The 20568-nt window shown below is 34.7% G+C and overlaps 2 protein-coding genes across 5 annotated transcripts in view; one reads left to right on the forward strand and one right to left on the reverse strand.

Moving 5' to 3' along the window:
- Positions 1–10131, reverse strand: part of babo (TGF-beta receptor type-1 babo) — a 42274-nt gene extending 32143 nt beyond the window's left edge. For 3 of the 4 annotated variants that reach the window (XM_089645884.1, XM_089645883.1, XM_089645882.1), the window contains exons 1-2: positions 9722–10131; positions 7322–7433 (exon numbers count right to left, since the gene is read on the reverse strand). In XM_089645884.1, coding sequence (XP_089502010.1) covers positions 7322–7433; positions 9722–9800 — 191 coding nt within the window. In that variant the 5' untranslated portion in view covers positions 9801–10131. Of the gene's footprint in view, positions 1–233; positions 344–7321; positions 7434–9721 lie in introns of all 4 variants that reach the window. The other variant, XM_089645885.1, reaches the window with a different exon arrangement.
- A 2702-nt stretch (positions 10132–12833) lies between these two features.
- Positions 12834–20568, forward strand: part of LOC149412518 (WD repeat-containing protein 47) — a 238379-nt gene continuing 230644 nt past the window's right edge. Inside the window, exons 1-2 of the mRNA XM_089645835.1 lie at positions 12834–12976; positions 14456–14513. The gene's annotated coding sequence lies outside the window, so the exon portion shown is untranslated. The remainder of the gene's footprint in view (positions 12977–14455; positions 14514–20568) is intronic.

Here is a 20568-nt window from a genome sequence, read left to right on the forward strand (position 1 = left end):
TGTTTGAATAGATTTATAATTTGGATAAAATATAAAAGATTTTTTCAGAATTTTAACATAGATTCCCAATGTATTCTTTTCAGATACATTGGGATATCCACTTTGCGCGTTAAGCAGTATGTTAAGCTACATTATTTGTTAAAGTAAATGAAAACACTTCACACAAAGGTACATACGCAAAAGTTCACAATGGTGTTAGGTTGGTTGATTGATTGAGGTACGCCTGAAGTTACCTGTGGCAGGCTGTGGACTATTGCACAGGTCCTGTTGGCAGCAAGAGTTGCGCTTCTTGAGGCACCACAACGGCATATCTGGAGGGAACACGTTCTCTAGTTCCAGGCACCTTGGTATTCCGTACCGTTACATATATCTCTTATATTGCACAAACTTATACTAGCTACCCCCCACATACACACACACTGACTTGGTTCCCCACTGACTACAATTCATTGGGCACATACACCATTACATACTTTTAAACTATGTTCTTATTACAAACAGTAGCGGCTCGTGACGTTTGACAATTGATGTTTAGTCGAGAACGATTTTTTTTAATTCCATTTTTTGTATGAAGATTTTGAGGAATTTTCAGTTTCCTAAAAATCTTCATACAAAAAACTAAATTTAAATAATGCCATTTTTTTGTAATATTAGCACTCTAGTACACCCAAAAGTACGAGCCGCCACTGTTTACAAATAATACCTATCATTAACATTTCTTGATAATCTTAAAAAAAAACATATTTACCACAAATTCGTATTAAAAAAATCTCTTTGAACCAATCTTAATAATAATAATAAAGAGTCTAAGAACGACTCGAGGACAGATGGGTCACCAGGAGACAGTATATGTTTACTTAAATGTCCAAAATAAAGTAAAATAACTAGCTTATGTACTAATAGTTTCATCAAAATGAATCATTTATAACTTTTAAGAGCACCGTGCGTGTGTGTGAGAGACAGTGATAAAGATGCAATAATTTATTAAAGGTAATTAAACCCATCAGAAGAAAAATTGATAGTTATTATTTTTTTCATGAATAATATAAAATAATTACCATATAACATTGTGATGCATGAAGTTCCGACAGGAATAAACCATAAATTACACAAATGTAACCCCGAGAAATACCGGGTTCACGGGATTTAAATATATTCGTAGTATCTTTGATAGAGAGAGAGGAACCAAAACATGCACAATACATTATACATCACCATTCTACTATTGTCCTTATCCGTAACAAGTTGATCAGGTTGGTGTATTGAATGATCATAAAATATGTTCTCCACTTGAGCAACGATTGGATGATGATTGATTTAGCAAAGTGGGCAGTTAGCTACACTAGTGGGGAGGCTTATAACGATCGGAAGTACAGGGTGTGGCAAAACGAACTGCAAAAACAGACAGTGCAGTTTTGAAGGGCTATTAAAAAAAAAGTGAAACATTATGAAACTGACAAAAAGAAACACAAAAAATATTAAATATATTGAATTATACCAATGTAATAGTGAATTGGACAATAGAATAGAAATTATGACCAAAAACATGATTTGAATCAAACATCGCGAATCAAAATTCATTTGGTTCATGGCACTTTTTGACCACAAATGACAAACAGTTTCATGTAATTTGGCATATGTTTTAACATTTATAGATGGAACATCGATGACAGACATAAACTCCTGATAGTCCATAGTTGATTCTTTTCCCTTGAAATTAAACAATACAAAATTTTCGCCAAATGTTATAAAAAATATATGCATATTCTGAGTGATTCTTTCGAACGACCCAGTAGCATATTAAGTACGTACAATGTACACGGATAATTAAATATCACTAACATTTGTTTTTTCTGAAAATATATCCCCCATGTACGTTTTTGATGTCGTGATTTGGGTTTTCTAATAAAACTTTTTTCCAAGGGTATTTTCCTCCCCATTTTTAAGCGAGGAATTTCTTTAAAATGTTATTAACTAGACCGGCGTGGACTACACGTCCGCTCGCCGCCCGGTCGCGGCGGAGACTGACAAAATTTTGTCTTGCGCCGAGTTAATAAAAATGCACAAACGCGAATCGAAATTAATTACTACTATATACTTTAAGAATATATTTTTTGGTCATAAATTATTTCTAATGTTTCAATATTGTCTTGGTAAATTATTTATGTAAAAAAATCTGAACTATACCAATTTATAAGACCATAAATAAATAGTCAAATTGAGGGATTTTCGTCACTAAATGCGTGATCTAATTTATTTATTAGTAATTTTATTTGAAATAAAAACAAAATTCTTATACATACAATTCGTAGATAATTTATCGATTGTGTATACTGTATAATTATATGATTTTAAATATTTGTTGTATAATACAAATTCACCTTTGAAAATGCAACAAATCTGCGCATCAACCAACGGTAACACTTTATTATGATATGAAAAAAACATTATTTTTCAAAATTTAACATCTTGCTTTGGTAGATAAAATAACGATCTTTCGAAATAGTTTAAAATTGGCCTAAAAAATGACAAATTTCAGGTCAAGTCTACCTATTTCGCCCTAAGCGGGTATAACTGAAAAAGAATTTGGTAAAAAAAAATGTGTTTCATAAAAGGGTTTGCGCAGTTCATTAAAAGATTTATCTTATGCATATCTAAGCACGGCATGATGTGTAAAAATAACTACGAAATATCTTTCAGGTATCGCATAGAATGTTATTATAACAAACTAACCTCCCCAGGGGTAGGCAGGGGGGACGTACTGCTACACAACTCGGTTTTGACACACACCCCTTGCCTCATTCTCATTGTTATATGATTATGATTGTAATATTTACAAGGCATATGAACATATGGATTAGCATATTGTATGTTTTGCAAGGTGAATTGTCAATATGTATTCTGTTTAAAGTTGGAATAGTGCATGATGGAAAATAGTATGTTGCAGTAATCCTTCTAATCCCAGGCAGAGCTCTAATGTTAAATTCATATGTTATCCATTTATAATTGTGATATGAGGTTGATTATAAGTCTAAAGCAGGGATGCACAGACCGCGGCCCGCAACTTTATTTCGCATTGTATACATTATAACGACAACTTTAAATTCCCTCTGCGCAAACAATGAACCGTTTGCCGCGGCTCTCGTGGGGTATATTGTAAATCGTTTGAATCAGTTAAATACTCGGCTTCAGGACAAAGATCATTTTGTTTTAGAACCATATTTTTAAGTTTCTTCTTTTCAAGGCAAACTAAATGTATTTTTAACTCGGTTACAAGCAGAAAATTATTTACATTTTTTTGTGTAAATTTTTTTTTCTGATACATATAAGACTGATTGCAAATCAATTTATTTGGACGAAATTACTGAACTAATATTCTTTTTCGAAGAAAAGTTTGCCGATTTTAAAAAGGTCAAACCTTATTATAAATATTTAATAACTCCTTTGGAATTGTGGTTGAAAATGTTCAAGCAGAAACTAATTGAACTACAAAACAATGACAATCTCCGTCATAATTTGAATAATGGAAATCTGAAAAAATTTGCATTCTTGGTGGATAATGCATTAAAATGTGCAAGTTAAAAACACGCCAAACGCGCGCCCAACATTTGTACACAGTTGACACGAGAACGGGTCGCTTCTACAACTCGTTCTTGAGTTCTACAACTCGGCTGTGGAACGATTTTGCCGGCCTCCTCCCTCTTACAACATGTCTCTTCAAAACCCATGTTCACTCCTTCCTCTCCTCAAAAAGACTCTACACACACACACAGCATCCCCAGAGATGACATAGGCCATAAGAGAAATCATTTTCCTCGGGGCCTCCTGTGTGGAGTTACTATAATGTTTATAACAGCTGTAATATCTTTGTTGAACAATAATATAAATGATAAACTTGATGTACGTGCATAAAATATTGTTTTCTTTGCGAATCCGGCCCGTCAAGCCATCTTCTTTAAGTCTGTGCACCCGTGGTTTAAACTATGAATGCCACGGCCATCAAATTGTTCAACAGCTAATGCACTTAACGATGACTATATAATGTTAACCCTTTTATTGACTGTTATATTTCTTAAAGATGCTGTCAGAAAGTGGGATAATTTGTGTTTATTTCCGCTTCTCAATAAAATCCAAATAAATGGGAAGTTCTGAATGTATCCGAAAGCTAAAAACTGTTTTTGAAATGTGATGAAATACGCTTTCAAATGTTATTATCAAAAATAAGCACATCATTTTGGAAATATTAAAATTTTAAAATCAAAAAAAAAGTTTTAAAAATGGCTTTTTTCAGCAAAACACTGAACTAAAACTACTGATAATAAAAAAATAAAATTATATGACAAATAAATATAAATATTACTGCCACCTCACTTTTTGTCATTCTTCATTTAAAAATAATTAATAAAAAATTCATAAAGCCTAATGATTTTTTCTCAAATTGCTATCGGAACATTTGGTTTCATAGATGTGTGCATTTTAATTACTCTACAGTTAATTTCTATATTTTAATGTTAAGCTTGGTGTTTTCTTCTTCTAACATTATTTAGTTCATATTTCTAACTATGATGGTAAGGGAGAAACAACAATTTCTATGAGACCATATAAGCTGTTCCGAATAGCGAAGAAATTGACTCTACGGGTAATAGCTTCGTATTGCTTCGGTTTGTTTCCAAAACCGATCAAATTAGCACGAGGAGTTAAGTTACACCTTCCCAGGCTCAAGTGCCTTGAACGAATCCAGTACAAATTGTTCTAGATGGTATTTAAATCCATCAATGAATTTATTCTGGAAAATCATGGTCTACGGCAGTCAACTCTTAGATCAGCAACTGAATCAGCTATCGGCAGGCTGATTGAACCAAAGCGCAAGCCAAATACCATGTTTGGAGATAGCGGTTTTGGAGTATCAGGGCATAAGGCTTAGAATAAACTCCCTCCGGAACTACGACGCATAACAAACCCTACAAACTAAAAATTTTCAATTTTAGACTTTCATTTACTTAACCACTCAGAACATTAGAACGTCAAAAGACGTAAATATGATAATAGCGGTCAAGACATTAGAACGTCTTTTCACGTAAACGCGCGAGATTTTACAAAAATCGATTTATTTCCATCACTAGTATACGGATTGCCATGATTTAAAAAAACAGAGTATCGATAATGAATAACGCTACACGTCTGTATTCAAGAATATCTATGGAACGTAGAGGTGCATTATCTAAGCCGATTTGATCTGTCATCTTGTTCGTTCATAATTTATTGCGTTTCTAAATAATTTATTAAAAATATTTTAGTTTGGACGGTTAATATTTTGAGGTGACTAATAGTTTTTAATTATATTTCTTCAATATATAAAGTGTTATTTCTTTATGATACTCAGAAAAAAGTACATTTTTCACGGCTTTGAAATAATGGTAAGCGATTTTTACATATTTTTGACGTTTTCATAAAATGTATATTTAGAAATGCAAATATTTACGTATAACAACACAATGCGATAGTGGATTTCATAATCTTTCCAAAACATTTTTTAGAATGAGGCTACGTTTCCCAAAACGTGAGTTATGAAACTTTTAGCAAAACTCGTAAATAACACAAAAATTATCACGTTTTGACAGTTCGCAAAGGAACACATAGTAAATAAAAGTCTTTGTCTGAGAGGTTAAATCCATTATACTTTTCTTGTATTGCTTATTTACATAATTACGCTTTATCATATTGGATTAATATTACATATTCAAAGCTTTTTACCTCAATCTCTTTTTTATTGAGCGGCAAATAATATTTAGGAAGATAAGTTCTAATGAAATCCCTTTACTTTGCTGGCCATTGTAAAATTTGCATTTAATTTTTTTTATATGAAACCGCACAAGAGTCCCAACTGCTTACAACGTGAGTAGTGAGGCTGAAGGTAACGGGGAGGGGAAGGAGATGGAGTAGAGGAAGGTGTGGAAGTAAATTTGACTTAAAACGAAAAATAAAGAAAATAATTAATTCTATACCAGGATTAAAATAATAACATCCCCAATAACATGCAATGTGCAGTCTTTCCAATATTATGTCCCCTACATGCAAAATTGGAAATAAAATTCCATAACACTACTAAAGTGAATACAAGATATAAAAATAGGCACTAAGTGCCAAAAAATTGAAGCTGATGTGAAACCGCACAAGAGTCCCAAATGCTCCCAACCGTCTGGAGCCCGTGAGACTATGGCATTCCCATTGGGTTTGACAACATATCCCAATTGAGGCTTGAGGTAGTAGGGAGGGAAGGAGAAGAGGAAGGTGAGTAAGTCCCTGGCTATTCAGATATGGTCACCAAACACGGCCAAAGCCATTTCAAGCAACGTTTCAATTCTGAATGGTGGTCTTACACCAGGGCGATACTGAGAGTATCATCTCTCCAGATCTTATCCACGGCGGACGAAATTTAAGTAGATGATTTTTGCTAATTTATTTCAATTTATAGTTTACATTTTTCATTTAAAAAAATATTTGAAATAGAAGTGGATTCATTGGCTTTAAACCACAGTAAGCAGTTTATTTTTTTGTATTAATATTCGGTGATATATATTTTTTTAATGTAAGCAGACGTATCAAAAACAGAACGCCTGGAAACTTCCAACACTTAAAGACATTTTTTTTGTAAATACGCCATTGCTGAGTGATACGGTAAAAAGTTGTTTATCAGTTGTATAAAATTCAAAACACAATTATTAGTAAAGAAGAATGTAATTTATATAAAATTAAATAAACACCCTTTCCAGTGTTAATCTGAAGTTAAATGGATGGTTTAAAATTACAACAGAAAGTGAGTCTCCAAGAGGTATATTTCAATATTGATCTTATTGGCCTACATATAAAATGATAATCAATAAATCAAACACTCTTTACGCAGATGTGGATAAGGCAGAAATTCCCGCCAAAGTATTTTTTATAGACCTATAAGAAGACTAATAAAAAAATGTTAGATGACTTCAAAGGCCAAGAAGATGTGTTCTACTCGCAGTACTTAATTAAAGCATCTGTAAATTTGTAGGCGATCAAATTTTCAAAACAAAAACACATGATTTTGTATCACTTCGCATTGCATTGCCGTAAATGAAACTAATGAGCAATATATTATTTGAGTGCCGATTAATTTTTTGGTGCCTTTTTATGAAATGCATGAATATTTGTGTAGGTTTTGATTCTGCATCTAAGAGGGCTAGCACAAGCCTCACAGGCGACATGGTGACCTCCAAGTTATTAATAAATCACTTTGACGAAACTTTTAAAATTGTGTGAAACAAGACAGTTTAAGGTTGTATCATACCTGTAGGAGTAAGTAACAACTCCTTTCTCCAATGATGTTGATGTAAAACAAAAGCCATCAGTCTCGCATGTGTTGTTAGTTTTGTAGCAGATGTCACAGTGGCATTTGAGAGCTGTTGGAAATAAAAAAATAAATATTTTCAATAAATCTATCTAAATATGTAACAGACACCCTTATATCGTAGGCGGCTCTAGGGTTTCTGAAGTGGAAGGTCATTTAAAAATGGGTGACTAATCTCTTCATTTTTCTTTATTTTTTTTTTAAAAGCGGAGACGGTTTACACGTAGTTCCCGTGAGCACTTAGGCCATAGGCCCATTGTGCTATCTCCCATTTTACCTCATTCCTTTAACAACAACCCAGTCCCTTTAATAAAGTTCACCAGAGTTGTCATTGGTTATGTCTTCTGGTTCTACTGTATGTCTCCCCAGCTATCTGAGCCTAGTTCCCACCAGGGCAGGACATTGGAACCATAGGTGAATTGGAGTCTCTTCATCCTCTTCACATTTCCTGCATCTATTGGTGTTTTCCACTCCCAATATCTGCATGTGTCTCATGAGAAGGCAGTGTCCCGTTAGTAGTCCTACCAGTTCCCTCAGCGAGTGCACTGTCCATATCGAGGAGTTTCTTGGTTTGTCTAGGGTCTGATCCATCTCTTCATTTGATATCGTGTTATTTCAATTTATTTTTTTCATTTATAAACCCGTCGTCCCACGTGTCGGTAAGCAATCGACATAAACTGAATGCTGCAAGACCCTGCGCATAAAATTAAATTTGCTATTGTAAGGAGGTGGTCTGCAGCGCAGTTCAGTGTGGAACTTTTCTGCGCAGGGTCGTGCAGTATTCGGTATATATGATTCTGCATATATCTGAATCTGAATATAAAAATAAATTGGAACATGAACACAACACTAGGTTCACTAAAGAATGAAGGCATGCTTGTCCCAAAATATAGCAGTAAATACAGACAGCAAACCCTAGAATATAACGTCCCCAAAATGTTCAACATGTTCCCAAATACATAATATAAAAAATTGTAACTTCCCAAATAGATTCAGATATGTGCTGAAAACATGGCTCATAAGTAGAAATACTCTATAATAGTCATCGCTATCAATATTTAGTATTTATTAGGATGTAGATTTAGTGTTATGATTATGTGTGCCAATAATAAAAATCTGAATATCTTATAAGTAGTAACAATATTATGCGTATTTCTAATTAGTAATAATATTTAATTTGTAATACTTGTAATTGAACATGTACATCCTGTTGACAAACTGTTTAATTGTAGGTTAACGGGATAATACAATAATAAATCAATTTTCCTTCTTTTAATCCCATTGCCTGTGTTAGCCATTCAAGAAAATTGAAATTGTGGCATATCTAATACGTATTTCAAAACGATTTTTCCGCTAATTTTACACAAATAAATCTACAAAAAATCGCCTTTTCTGGACAATTCACCTATTTGACATTAACCACAAGGAATTTTAAGGACAAACCTCCAGATTATAGCTAAGTTAAGTCGGTACTTTCAAGTTAAAATGACATCTAGATAGACATGACCATAATCTTTGAATGTATGAAATCAAAAGCAGAAAAGGGGTTTACAAGTTACATAAACTAAGTAAGTGGCTTGGTACTGATGAAGACTACAAATACAATGTAAAAAATTTAGTGCTGATGGAGTACAATGGAATTGAGGCAACATGTGGTTTCGAAATGTGCGACAAAGCAGAAAAGGGGTTTGCAAGTTACGTAAACTAAGTAAGTGGCTTGGTACTGATAAAGACTACAAGTACAATGTAAAAAATTTACAATGGAATTGAGGCGACATTGATTTAGATTTTACAAGAGTTTGTGACTTTAAATAAAAAAATAAAATAATGCAACAAGATTTTGGGATTGGAGTACTACTTATAATAAAATATCAGTGGCTAATGTTCCAGCGTTTCAATCACATCAATGGTATCTTATTTATGAACTGTCACTTGAATATAAGTAGAAGTAATACGGTATATTGATTGCAATGCACACTCTTGTAGTATTACCATTATACTTGAGTTAAAGATTTGACATTTACCAGTACAATCTTCACTACTATGAACCAAAAGATAACATGATGTCAAATTAAATCTGCCATTGTTAAAACACATTTTCTTCTATAAACTAGGAGCAATGACATGACTGAAACAAACATGTCTCCGATATTGTATTTAAGTTATTTTATCGAGAATGATATCTTAACATCAAAATGGCATAAAATAACCACAAGAAAACTGCAAGTGAAGATGATGAATTCATTATACGTTTAATTACTGCCCAAATTACGTAATATCTATGTCAATATTATTTATAAAACGTTAGTTGTTTAAACAGTATAAAACTGCAAGACTTACCATCCACGCCATATCGAACTTGACAGAAGAAAGTGAAGATCGCAAGAAACACAAATACATTTAGCATTCCTAAATACATATTGGTATAATGCGAAACCGGAGTGTCTTGTTAATCATTTCTATTTAAATTCTGTTTCTGGACAGAATTCAGAGTTTCCCTATTTTGAAAAAGGAGATATCGTATATTTTCGCCATTGAAAACAGGTATTTCTTTCGTGCTTCATAAATCTCACAACGAAAACTTTAACAAAGTTTTCTGAATAACCGAACAGATAAAACACTTATATGTATGTAAATATAAACTCTGTATTGTTAAGTTCGATATATTTCTATTTTGCTTATTATTTCAGGTATAATGGTTAGTTTGCACAAATCGGAAGAAACTCGCACGCCCCGCACTCGAAACAAAATGTCACATATCGCATAGACAAATCAACGTATCAACGAGCACCAAAAGCAACAAAAACTTTTTATGCTGGCATCACTTTTTTGGCATTCCAGTATCTACTTATGTACGTTTTTTCAAAATAATACATAAACGTGTTACAACTCTACTTCAGGGAAGTTAATAACTAATATTATTCATGTAAAAGAAAAGGAGGAACGAGTAAAAAAAGAAATTACTTAGTTACAAAACACTCTTAAAATTTATTTAATAAAATGTATAAAGAAGGGTTAGTCTTAATCTAGGCTTAATGATAGTTCTTAAAATTAATTATTAAAACTAATTGTCCTTTTTCTTAATCCTAAATTATCTTCATTCACTGTCTTAAAAGTTGGGTCACGTTACGAGATAATTATGCAAAAAATGTGCAGACACTTCCCTTTACGATGATTCTGGAATCACGGATCTCCACGTTCGCACTTATCACCGACAACACAAGCGGCAACTTGGGTTGGATCCGAAGGGCGGAAGTAGTTCAACCTGGGCCAAGGCTCCGAAGGGCGGAGTCGGCAGGCAGCGAATTCTGAGTGGGCAGCTTCTGGGTAGGAAAATCCTCGGCACCGCTCCAAGGGGGAGAGCAGGAAGTTTCTCGGCGGAGGCGAGACGGTAACTTCTGCTAGGGCAGCTCCCTGGTCGGAAGAGCCTCGGTGCCGCTCCAAAGGGGGAGAGCAGGAAGTTTCTCGGCGGAGGCGAGACGGTAACTTCTGCTAGGGCAGTTCCCTGGTCGGCAGCTGCCTCGGCGCCGCTCCAAGAGGGAGAGCAGGTTGATGACTCCCAAGATGATGACTGTCGAGTGCGGAAATGTGAAGTGTCGAGAACTAGGCGAGATCGTGACCGCCAAGAGGGCAGCCTCCTGGGCGGAGGCGCCTCGGCGACCGCCCCAAGGGGGGGGCGAGATGATGACTCTCGAAAGGCGAGATTGTGACTGTCGAGAGGGCAGCCTCCTGGGCGGAGGCCCCTCGGCGACCGCCCCAAGGGGGGCGAGATGATGACTGTCTGACTGGGTACTCTTGACTGTTTTTGGTCGGGACTGTCTTCAGCTGCGCAATCCAGCGACCGTAGCGCGCCTGTCGTGGGGTGCTGTAACTAAAGTGGTTCCGCTTTACACCACTTCGGTACGTTGGTTGAGTCCGTGGCGCTGGCATCGACATTCTCACCGTAGTCGTTATTATTATTTTAAAAGATGCTAAAATGACATTTGTACAAAGCTTTCAAACAATTACAATATAGCCTAGCCTTGGGCGAAGGTTTTTATTGCCGGGTCGCTGGTTTAACAATACACCCATTTCGGATTACGACTTGATGAGGGTCTTGAGCTAAATCTGCCGACTAATGGGTGTATTTCCAAGTTGGCTTTCTATTTTTTTATTGCGGGACCGGTGAAACTGTTCAGTAAATACTTAAGGTCTAATAATTCGAACTGCCGCCTCCATCTGCGTGTAAAATCACAGAGACAAATGCTGGAGCACGTGTTCGCTTTGGTCTTTCTGTGAATTCAAGTCATGTATATACCTAGGGACATATCAAACGAATATTTTCTATTTTATTTTCCGGAAATTAAAAGATTTACATAAAATCAGCTTACACATATATGGAAAAGTGCTCAAACCGTGAATGATCGTGCAAAAAATATGGAGATTCACAAATAACTCAAGGCTGATTTAAAGGTAGTGAGTATGATTAATAAATGGAGATGGTTTGGGCTTGTAGATGTTGAGTAAAGGAATAAAGAAAAACGAGAGAATAGTAGAAAATGTCGGGGACTCCCGAGGAAGACATTGCACGATCAAGTAAAATATATTTGAGTCAAGCCATGCCAAAAGTCCGAATAACAAAAGGGTGTATATGGGGCAATGTACGAATGTGAGTAAATCAAGGAGTCAGGGCCAAGTATTTTTGGCAGTTCATCCTCTCTGCCTACCCCTGAGAAAAAACGACCTGATAGTTAGTTAGTTGTATAATATATTTTACACATCAAACCATCACATACTAAAACAACAACTCGAACTTGGTGAAACGTGTGGCAAAAGGCAAAAAAATCACCCGAGAGAAAATTGTAAGTTTCTCATTTGCGAACCGAAACACAAATTTCAGTTCGTAAGTGTATACGTACCACAAATTCATTACGTAAATTATTCTCTAACAGCCAGAACCGTGATGAGTAGATGTTCACTTGAAAACTTACAAACATAATCAACAGATATGAAAATGAGGAAATCTAAAAAATGGTCAACAAGCAACATGAAGATAATCACGTTTTCAACAAATAATACAAAAAAAACAAAAAACTTAAATGAAGGAAGGCTAAGCGTCTAATGTTTGGATTTAATAATTAAAAATAAATAATTTTGAAGTAACGGAATAGCACGTAATGGTATGGGCTACCAAAGCGTGATCAGAACTGAACGAGTCAGATGAACTACTAATGTGAGTAACGCATTTCTTTCTTTCTGGTAGTGTACATTTATTCTATCAGTTAAAAGTGCTCCTACTAAATTTTGGTTTACTCCCAGCAAATCCCATCGATTGCAATGTATTTGTTTTGACTGAGAGCAATAATAAAGGTGAGAGCTTTGTATTTGTGAGACAACCAGTCTATTTTTGCCTCTGGTTAATCTGACGTTTTCTTTTCTGTGTATTTCCTAGCTAGTTTTGTGAGGTGTCCATGGTTGTTAAGTTGTGTTCGGTATTCGTGACAATTTGTGTTAGTTTTAGAGTGTTTTCGTCGTTCAATCTCCGATTGAAAGCACCGAAGTAACAATTTCTTCACGTGAACTCATTGTGCTACTATCGTTTACAATAGAAAACAGGTATTTTAGTTAATACTGACACTTTACCGTTTCCAAAAGAATGTCAGTTACCTCTGGTGTACCATTTTTATCAATGTTTTAATATCTCTCAAAATACATTTATTGCTTTACAACTCCATTATAAACTTTAATTCCCTGAGTTGGACGCTTTTCGTGTCAAAATGCCTATTTATTGTAATGCTGTTAGCATTAATTTCGCCGTTAATGATTCGTTTTTACCATTCAAATAGGCTGAATTCTCAGATGTCACTAATGATGTATTTTCCTATGAATTTTATGAGCATTTTGTATAATTTATAAATATAACACAACATGGTTAAATTTCCAAATGGTTCTGGGATGAACATCTAAAGAGGGATGACACATTTGAGGTTATTCAACCCACACCCTAAGTCACTAAAATACTATATTTTATACCTTTGCAATATGGTGTAAGATTGGTTCAATATTACGGCCATTCTTTTAAAATTCTGCTTTTAATATTAGACATTATATCTGGTTGGTAATTTATTAGTTTCATAATATACTTGAATGAATTCCACCAATATTCATGGTGCATAAAACCTACAAAAATAGAATTAAATCTAAATCAGTCGATGGACATCCTTGTCGTTCTGTGTGTTTTTTTTCGTAAATTTTTAATAAATTTATTAGCAATAGTCGTATTTGGTTGACTTACTGCATGTTACTGCAATAATTAATTGGTACATAGTTGGTAGGTACATTAATTGGTACATCTCGGCAAAGCCAACTCAAATTGATTTGAAAAATTGGACTGAGAATACGAACTATTGGAGAATTGGTTTATTTTGAACCTTTTGGAGCAAGCAAAGTTTTCTACACAGCCAATACTGTAAATGCAACCCACACAATAAAGAGTTTCTTTCTTATTCTATGGTACAACCAGTTGGATAACAGATTGAGGTTTAGTCATATTTATTTTATCTCACAATACATAAATCAGGTTTGTACTCATAAAAATCAACCTCACCAGGACAAAGCATGTATCGAGGTTAACAATTTACATTTGAGTGAGGCAAACATAGAGTAATCACAAACGCAAAATATTTCAAAAATAAAGGAATAATATGTATTAGATGAGTTACCAGATGGGTAATTTGACAGTATATTGTAACAATATTTGAACCATAACTAATCACGAATCATTATTCCCAAGAATAAACAATGTAGATAATAAAGACAGCTAGGGTGATATTCTGTTTTTTTAGCAAATGTGACTTAAATAAAATATTATTATTTAAGAAAGGACAAGGATGAAAAAATATTAATACAAACATCTCAACAAACTTTTTAAATTTGACTAAGGAATTGGTAAACTATTAAATGTTGAATCTTCGGAGAAACTCAGTAGTTACCAGTTTTGTATAAATGTATAGAATTCTAGTTTGGATGGAATGTCGAGTATGTGCCACACAATTATTATTGACTTAAATATTAACAATTTGTTGTTTGTTTCAGAATATCTTGCATGGAAAATTATACATCAACAGATTATAATGCTATGATTCGTAGATTGGTGAGTTTTTAGTTTAGTTTTTTTAGGTTAATTTTATTGTTAAGATGCATTATTCTAAGAAAATCATGAAGTCAATTCCAAATAGCTACATATTCATAAAAATTAAAATGTTAAACTGAATTTTTGTGCTCCGCAAGTACGCGATTATTAAATATATTAAAATAGTATATGCAAACTTTTGTATATTAAGTATAATATTGCCCATATAATATATATTGCACATCTTACACATTACACAATTTGACATTTACATAATTTGTTCCTAAATCAGTGTTGCCATAGAAATGAAAAAAAGTTCACAAGATTATAACGGCATCTATTTTTAATTTCTGAATTATTCATTAATCTTTATCGATCATCCTCGTTTTCTATTTCGGAGATCCTGTCTAGACTCTAGACCACGGGTATTTTCGTACAGCCCGTTTGGCTGAATTAAATTAATCAAAATCTACAGTCTTAGTTTATTGGTTTGACCGTAGGTGTGGAAAAATTTTCATTGATATTTTTTAACGGGTTCCGTTTTATGGTTGCACCTAAACGACCAATGTATCTGAAAAAATGGAAGAAAAAAGACTCTCAGGTGCAAAATTTAACAGTTTCTGTCTTGTTTTACAAAAATAGAAAGGGTAGCAGGATTAATTTATCTATCTTCAATATTTTAATTCAGCCATCCAAAATTACAAGAATTTCTATACACATTCTTTTGTTTGGCCTTGTCATTTTTGAACCTGAAAATCTGTTCGGTGTATTCTGTGTTTAGTGACCTTTTTAAATATATCTATTTGAATTTAGATTTTGTTTTTGTGAATGAATGAATGAATACAAATCTTGGAAATTAACCCACTTCCCGACGTCCGATCGAGCTGAATCTCAGCAGATAGACTCGTTTTGGTGGCATTCGCACATTCTCTGAAAGTGAATGACATTACATCAGTTAATATACGAAATAAATGTCGGTCCCACATAATTAGAATTTGACTCAGTTATTTTTTTAAATTTTAAATACATTTTGAAAGTTCACAGCAGTTAAGAGGGGAGCAGTTAACTCCTTGAGGGGGATGGTTAAATCCTCATTAAATCCAAAATAAATAAATATATGTATGTTACATGAAAATAAAATACTTTGTGTACATCATAATTTAATCAAAAAGGATCGACATGTTTCGAAACCAGTGGTTTTATATTTATATGTTTATTTTGATGTAGAAACCATTGATTTCGAAGAGTGTTCGATCCTTTTTGATTAAATGTTGGTGTGTACAAAGTATTTAATTTTCATAAAAATTATGCTTTAAATAAATTTTGATACGGCATCTAAAGGTTCAGGATTAAGTTATTATGAAATGCGATATTTTAGATAAGATATCAGGTTACATATTGGTTTAAATATAAAAACTTTATGTGGAGAGAGCAACATTAAGATTGATTCCTCTCTTGAAGCGGATAGTCTTGCGAAATATTTTAGGAGTAAAGTCGAAAAAATTCGGGCTCTCGGTGGGGTAGGATTGCCTTCTGTCGCAGCAACAACTCCGCTCACTGGTAACTTCACTACTTTTGCAGCAGTAACGGAAGAAGATGTCATACGTGCTGTGAAGTCTTGCCCAAACAAGCAATGCGCTCAAGACCCCATACCGACCGGGCTCTTAAAAAAATGTCTCCCGGATATAGCACCTGTAATTACCGAAATTATCCAGAAGTCTCTAGTAAATTCACTTGTGACGGGATCACTTAAAAAATCAATTATAACTCCAATACTAAAAAAACAAAATCTTAATACTGATAATACAGATAATTACAGGCCAATATCCAACCTACCATTCCTATCAAAACTGCTTGAGAAAATCGTTGCCAAACAATTAGTGGGGTACTTGAACTCCGCTGGTCTGTTTGCCAAAAATCAATCCGCTTATCGACGGTTTCATTCAACGGAAACTGTTCTTTTGCGGGTTGATTCAGACTTGATCATCGGGATGGAAGCAGGTAAGTTGGGTTTGATATCTGTTCTTGACATGAGTGCGGCATTTGACACAGTATATCATAGTATTTTACTAAATGTGCTTGAAACCGAATTTGGCGTTCGAGGTGATGCACTCCAATGGATGACATCGTACCTGTCTGGACGAGTAGCCTCAGTAACTTTCAATAAACGTACATCACCTGAAACTCCCATAGAATTTGGAGTTCCCCAGGGTTCTGTCCTAGGCCCCATTCTCTTCATTCTCTTTACGAATCGTCTTGAACGACTAATTCACTCAGCTGGCTTTGAATCACAAGGCTACGGAAATGATCGTTTGATCTTCAACTTTTGTTCTCCGGACGAAAAAGACGTCCTTAAAAACGAGGTGGTTAGCCTCATTAACACAATCTCAAGTTGGATGTCTGTCAATAAACTTAAACTAAATCCCACAAAGACAGAATTTATGTTTATTTTTGGTGAATCTTGCCGTATAACCCCACTTCTAAGGGATCGCCTTCACTGGCTTCGATGTCCTGAAAGAATAGAGTTTAAGATCTGCTTAATGACCTTCAAAGCATTGCAAGGAATGGCGCCAGCCTATATATCGGAACTATGTATCCGACAATACTTAAGCAATAAACAGCTTACTCTAAGGTCAGCAGATCTAGATGTTAGTAATCGTCTAAGCGAACTTTCTAGGTCCAATCGAGCTGTTTACTATGATCGTTCTTTTAGTGTAACAGGCCCTCTCATCTGGAATAGACTTCCCTCAGCTCTTACTAATCTCCAGAATTTGGCTGAATTTAAACGGGCTTTAAAAACAAAATTATTTAAAAAATCTTACCATTTATAAATTTTAATTTCTTTTCAATATTTTATAAAACGCCATATTCTAAAACTTCCGGTCCTTAATTGTTTGTTTTCGGTTGTCTCCTTATTGTACCTTTTTAAAGTGTCTGCTCAGAAAATTCTCATTACTGAGCACAAACTGCCTCCTGTTTTATATTATGTTTTAGTTTTAATATTCGTGTTTTGTCCTGTCCTGTTGTTATTGTTATTCTATGTTTTGTCATCACTTTGTATAAACAGTGTATTTAGTGTTTTAATATTAGATCTGTATTTGGGTAAGGCACACAGTAGGAATAATTTTAAGAACCACTAATACTGAATTACCATTTTTTTAAAGTTTGTTATACGAGTAGTCAAGCGCACTTTTTTTTTTTTTTTTTTACAGTATTACCGCACAAGAGTCCCAACTGCTCCCGTCTGGAGCCAGTGAGACTATGGCATCCCCAATTGGGGTATGTTGTGAGGCTGAGGGTATTGTGGAGGGGAGGGAGATGGGGAGGAGGAAGGTGGGGAAGTACCTGGCTATTCAGATCTGGTCACCAAACACGGCTAAAGCCATTTCAAGCAACGTTTCAATTCTGAATGGTGGTCTTACACCAGGGCGATACTGAGAGTATCTTCCACTCTGGAACGTGCCGCAAATATACTATATATTATTTTAAATTAATTAATTGTGAAATAACACAAATTAATCAAATAAAATTTATTTGCGCACTTGAAGTGTAATGACACTAAACTGCGCTATATAAATGCCATGTTATTATTATTATTATTATTTATATCTAATAGGTATGTACCTACTTAGCAACTCCGGAAAATTTGTGTTACATTTATATAGTTTTAACAAACTACACTTGCGACGCCACCGACTGAAAAGGTAACCATGTTAAGCTGCAAGTACCGTACCCCCGGCGCTCGCGAACTTATTATTTTAATTTTAATTTTTTATTTATTTTTTTGCTGTAACAAATAGATATAATGATATCCTCACTGGGATCTCACGTGCTGAGGATTTAATTTACATATGATTAAAATTTAGTAGTACGAATAATTTAAAATTGATATATTGACCCTCCTGCCAAAGGTTGTGCATCACTTCTCTAAACCTAGACAACCAGTCGCATCAAATCATATACATGGGCTTAGGCTAATTGGGTCCTTCATATTATAAATAATAAATTAGTGCTCTACAAAGGATGGCTAACCTCCGTGTGCAAATGATTTTATTTATTTATTTTAAACAATATTTGCACCACGTTTCGGGGCGGGATATACTCTCAGTATCGCTTTGAAACTGCTTAGACCACCATGCAAAATCGCACGGAGAAAACTTACAGATATAAAATATTGCTAATTTATTAAAAATCTGGTGAAATTATTCGTTTTCCTGTTCAAAACTGCAGGCCTTTGACGAATGAATTGACAGGTTTCTTAACAAATTGTCGGTAAATCAAGAATATTTTATTAGGATGATGGAACACGTGTTCATAAAAATTCAATTTTTGTAACATTTCGTCATTATATTTATCAGGAAAAGGACACCTGCATGAACACGTGCTCCAATATATTCTGAATTGACAAATATTTTATCAACCATACAAATTTTTCTCCATCCGTAAAAATTACAATTTTCAATACGAATCAGAAATTTATTGTGTCTGCATCTAAGCAAGTATGAAACTGTGCACGCATCTCAGAACTATAATCCTGACTCTGAAAGCTGCGTTGCAATCTCTCTTTCTATTATGCTACATAAACATATACATCCGCATGATTGATTCGTTCCATTCCCGTAATTCGTGGTACGGTTTGTGTTTCGGTTCACAAATGTATTTGTACCCTTACATTCGCGGTTTATGCGGAACGTTGAAGCAAAACGGACCTATCAGCGGCGCATCTAATATGCAGGGTTAAAAATTAGCATTTCCAATATGAATCGGAAAATCTTCGGTATGTTTCGCTGATGTCGTGCTGCATGCTGTGGGTGTCGATGGAATTGTTAAATCTGGAAATCTCGATTCTAGACTAAGCTCCGCTACGTTCCGTTGGCTGATTGCACGTACACTTAGGTAACACGTAGCTTCATTTGCAAGATTCCAAGGCGATCGCACTGCATTGGAAAGTCTCATTTCCGTTTGCAGTCGGAATTATGTGCTGTGATTTTTTTTCTTCAACACTGCATCAAAGTTTGCGAATGCAAAACGATTAGGTGGTGTTTTAGTATCGTTATATCGTATTCTAAAAACGACGTAATAAGACATTTATTACGATTTTCGGCATTTTACTGGGGGGCATTATCTTTGGGGATTCTGTGTGAAGGGTCCTTTTGTGGAGTGAGTGTGGGTCTTGAAGAGACCTATTTTGTGGGAGGAAGCAAACACAGAGGCCAGCTAATCGTTCCACAGCCGAGCTGTTGAACTCAAGAAACAATCATGAACTTTGAAACAAGAGATTCGACTAGGTGATTCTTACCCCTCTTGAAATAACCGTTCATTATCTCCTTCAAAGACTTCCTAGCTGCTGAAGTTTGTGTATCCTCTGGGGATTGTCATTATAAGCCGAATACATCTATATTGTAGGTAGTACTTATCTTTTATTTTTCATGCGCATGTTTTCATAGAGCTTTCAAGGTATCAGCGTCATACAATTCTGTGTATTGCAGAATTACACGACGAAGTTCTCTATTCATGGCATTCGTATGCAGTGGGATACTTTTCTAGCAGACTATTCAAGCGGCCGACGGTTTTGTTTTCCAACAATGGGCAATCTAGACCCCCTCCTCTCTCCTCGGGATTGTCAATACGTCCCACAAAGCCATGACTGAAGCACCCCTCAGAACTATTTATATACTGCGAACCACCAGCATTCATGTGTATATACGTGTAACTTGTGTATAATCCCTGGAGATAAATGAGTCTGAACTGTTTGATGATGTTATTAAATAATATGGTGAATAGAAAATAGAATATTTTGATAGTCCAGAATTGCTTGCATTCTAGAAGTCTGGATTTATTTCAGTGCAATAATTCTGGGACTAACTACCACGTGTACTCCCCATTGCTCAAAATACTAATGGAGGGAAATAATAAATGTATCACTAAATAAATATTGTTGCTGGGACAGATCAGTAATGTATCAGAAGAAGAAAAAAGAATTGTATAATTTTTACGATTATTATGTAAAAGTCATCATAAAATGGTCGTTAATATTCAAATAATGTCGTCGTTTACTAGTTTCCATTGCAAAATA

Source organism: Hesperophylax consimilis, chromosome 23 (genome assembly GCF_061612785.1).
Source record: "Hesperophylax consimilis isolate HC1 chromosome 23, BYU_Hcon_1.0, whole genome shotgun sequence".
NCBI classification, from domain to species: Eukaryota; Metazoa; Arthropoda; class Insecta; order Trichoptera; family Limnephilidae; genus Hesperophylax; species Hesperophylax consimilis.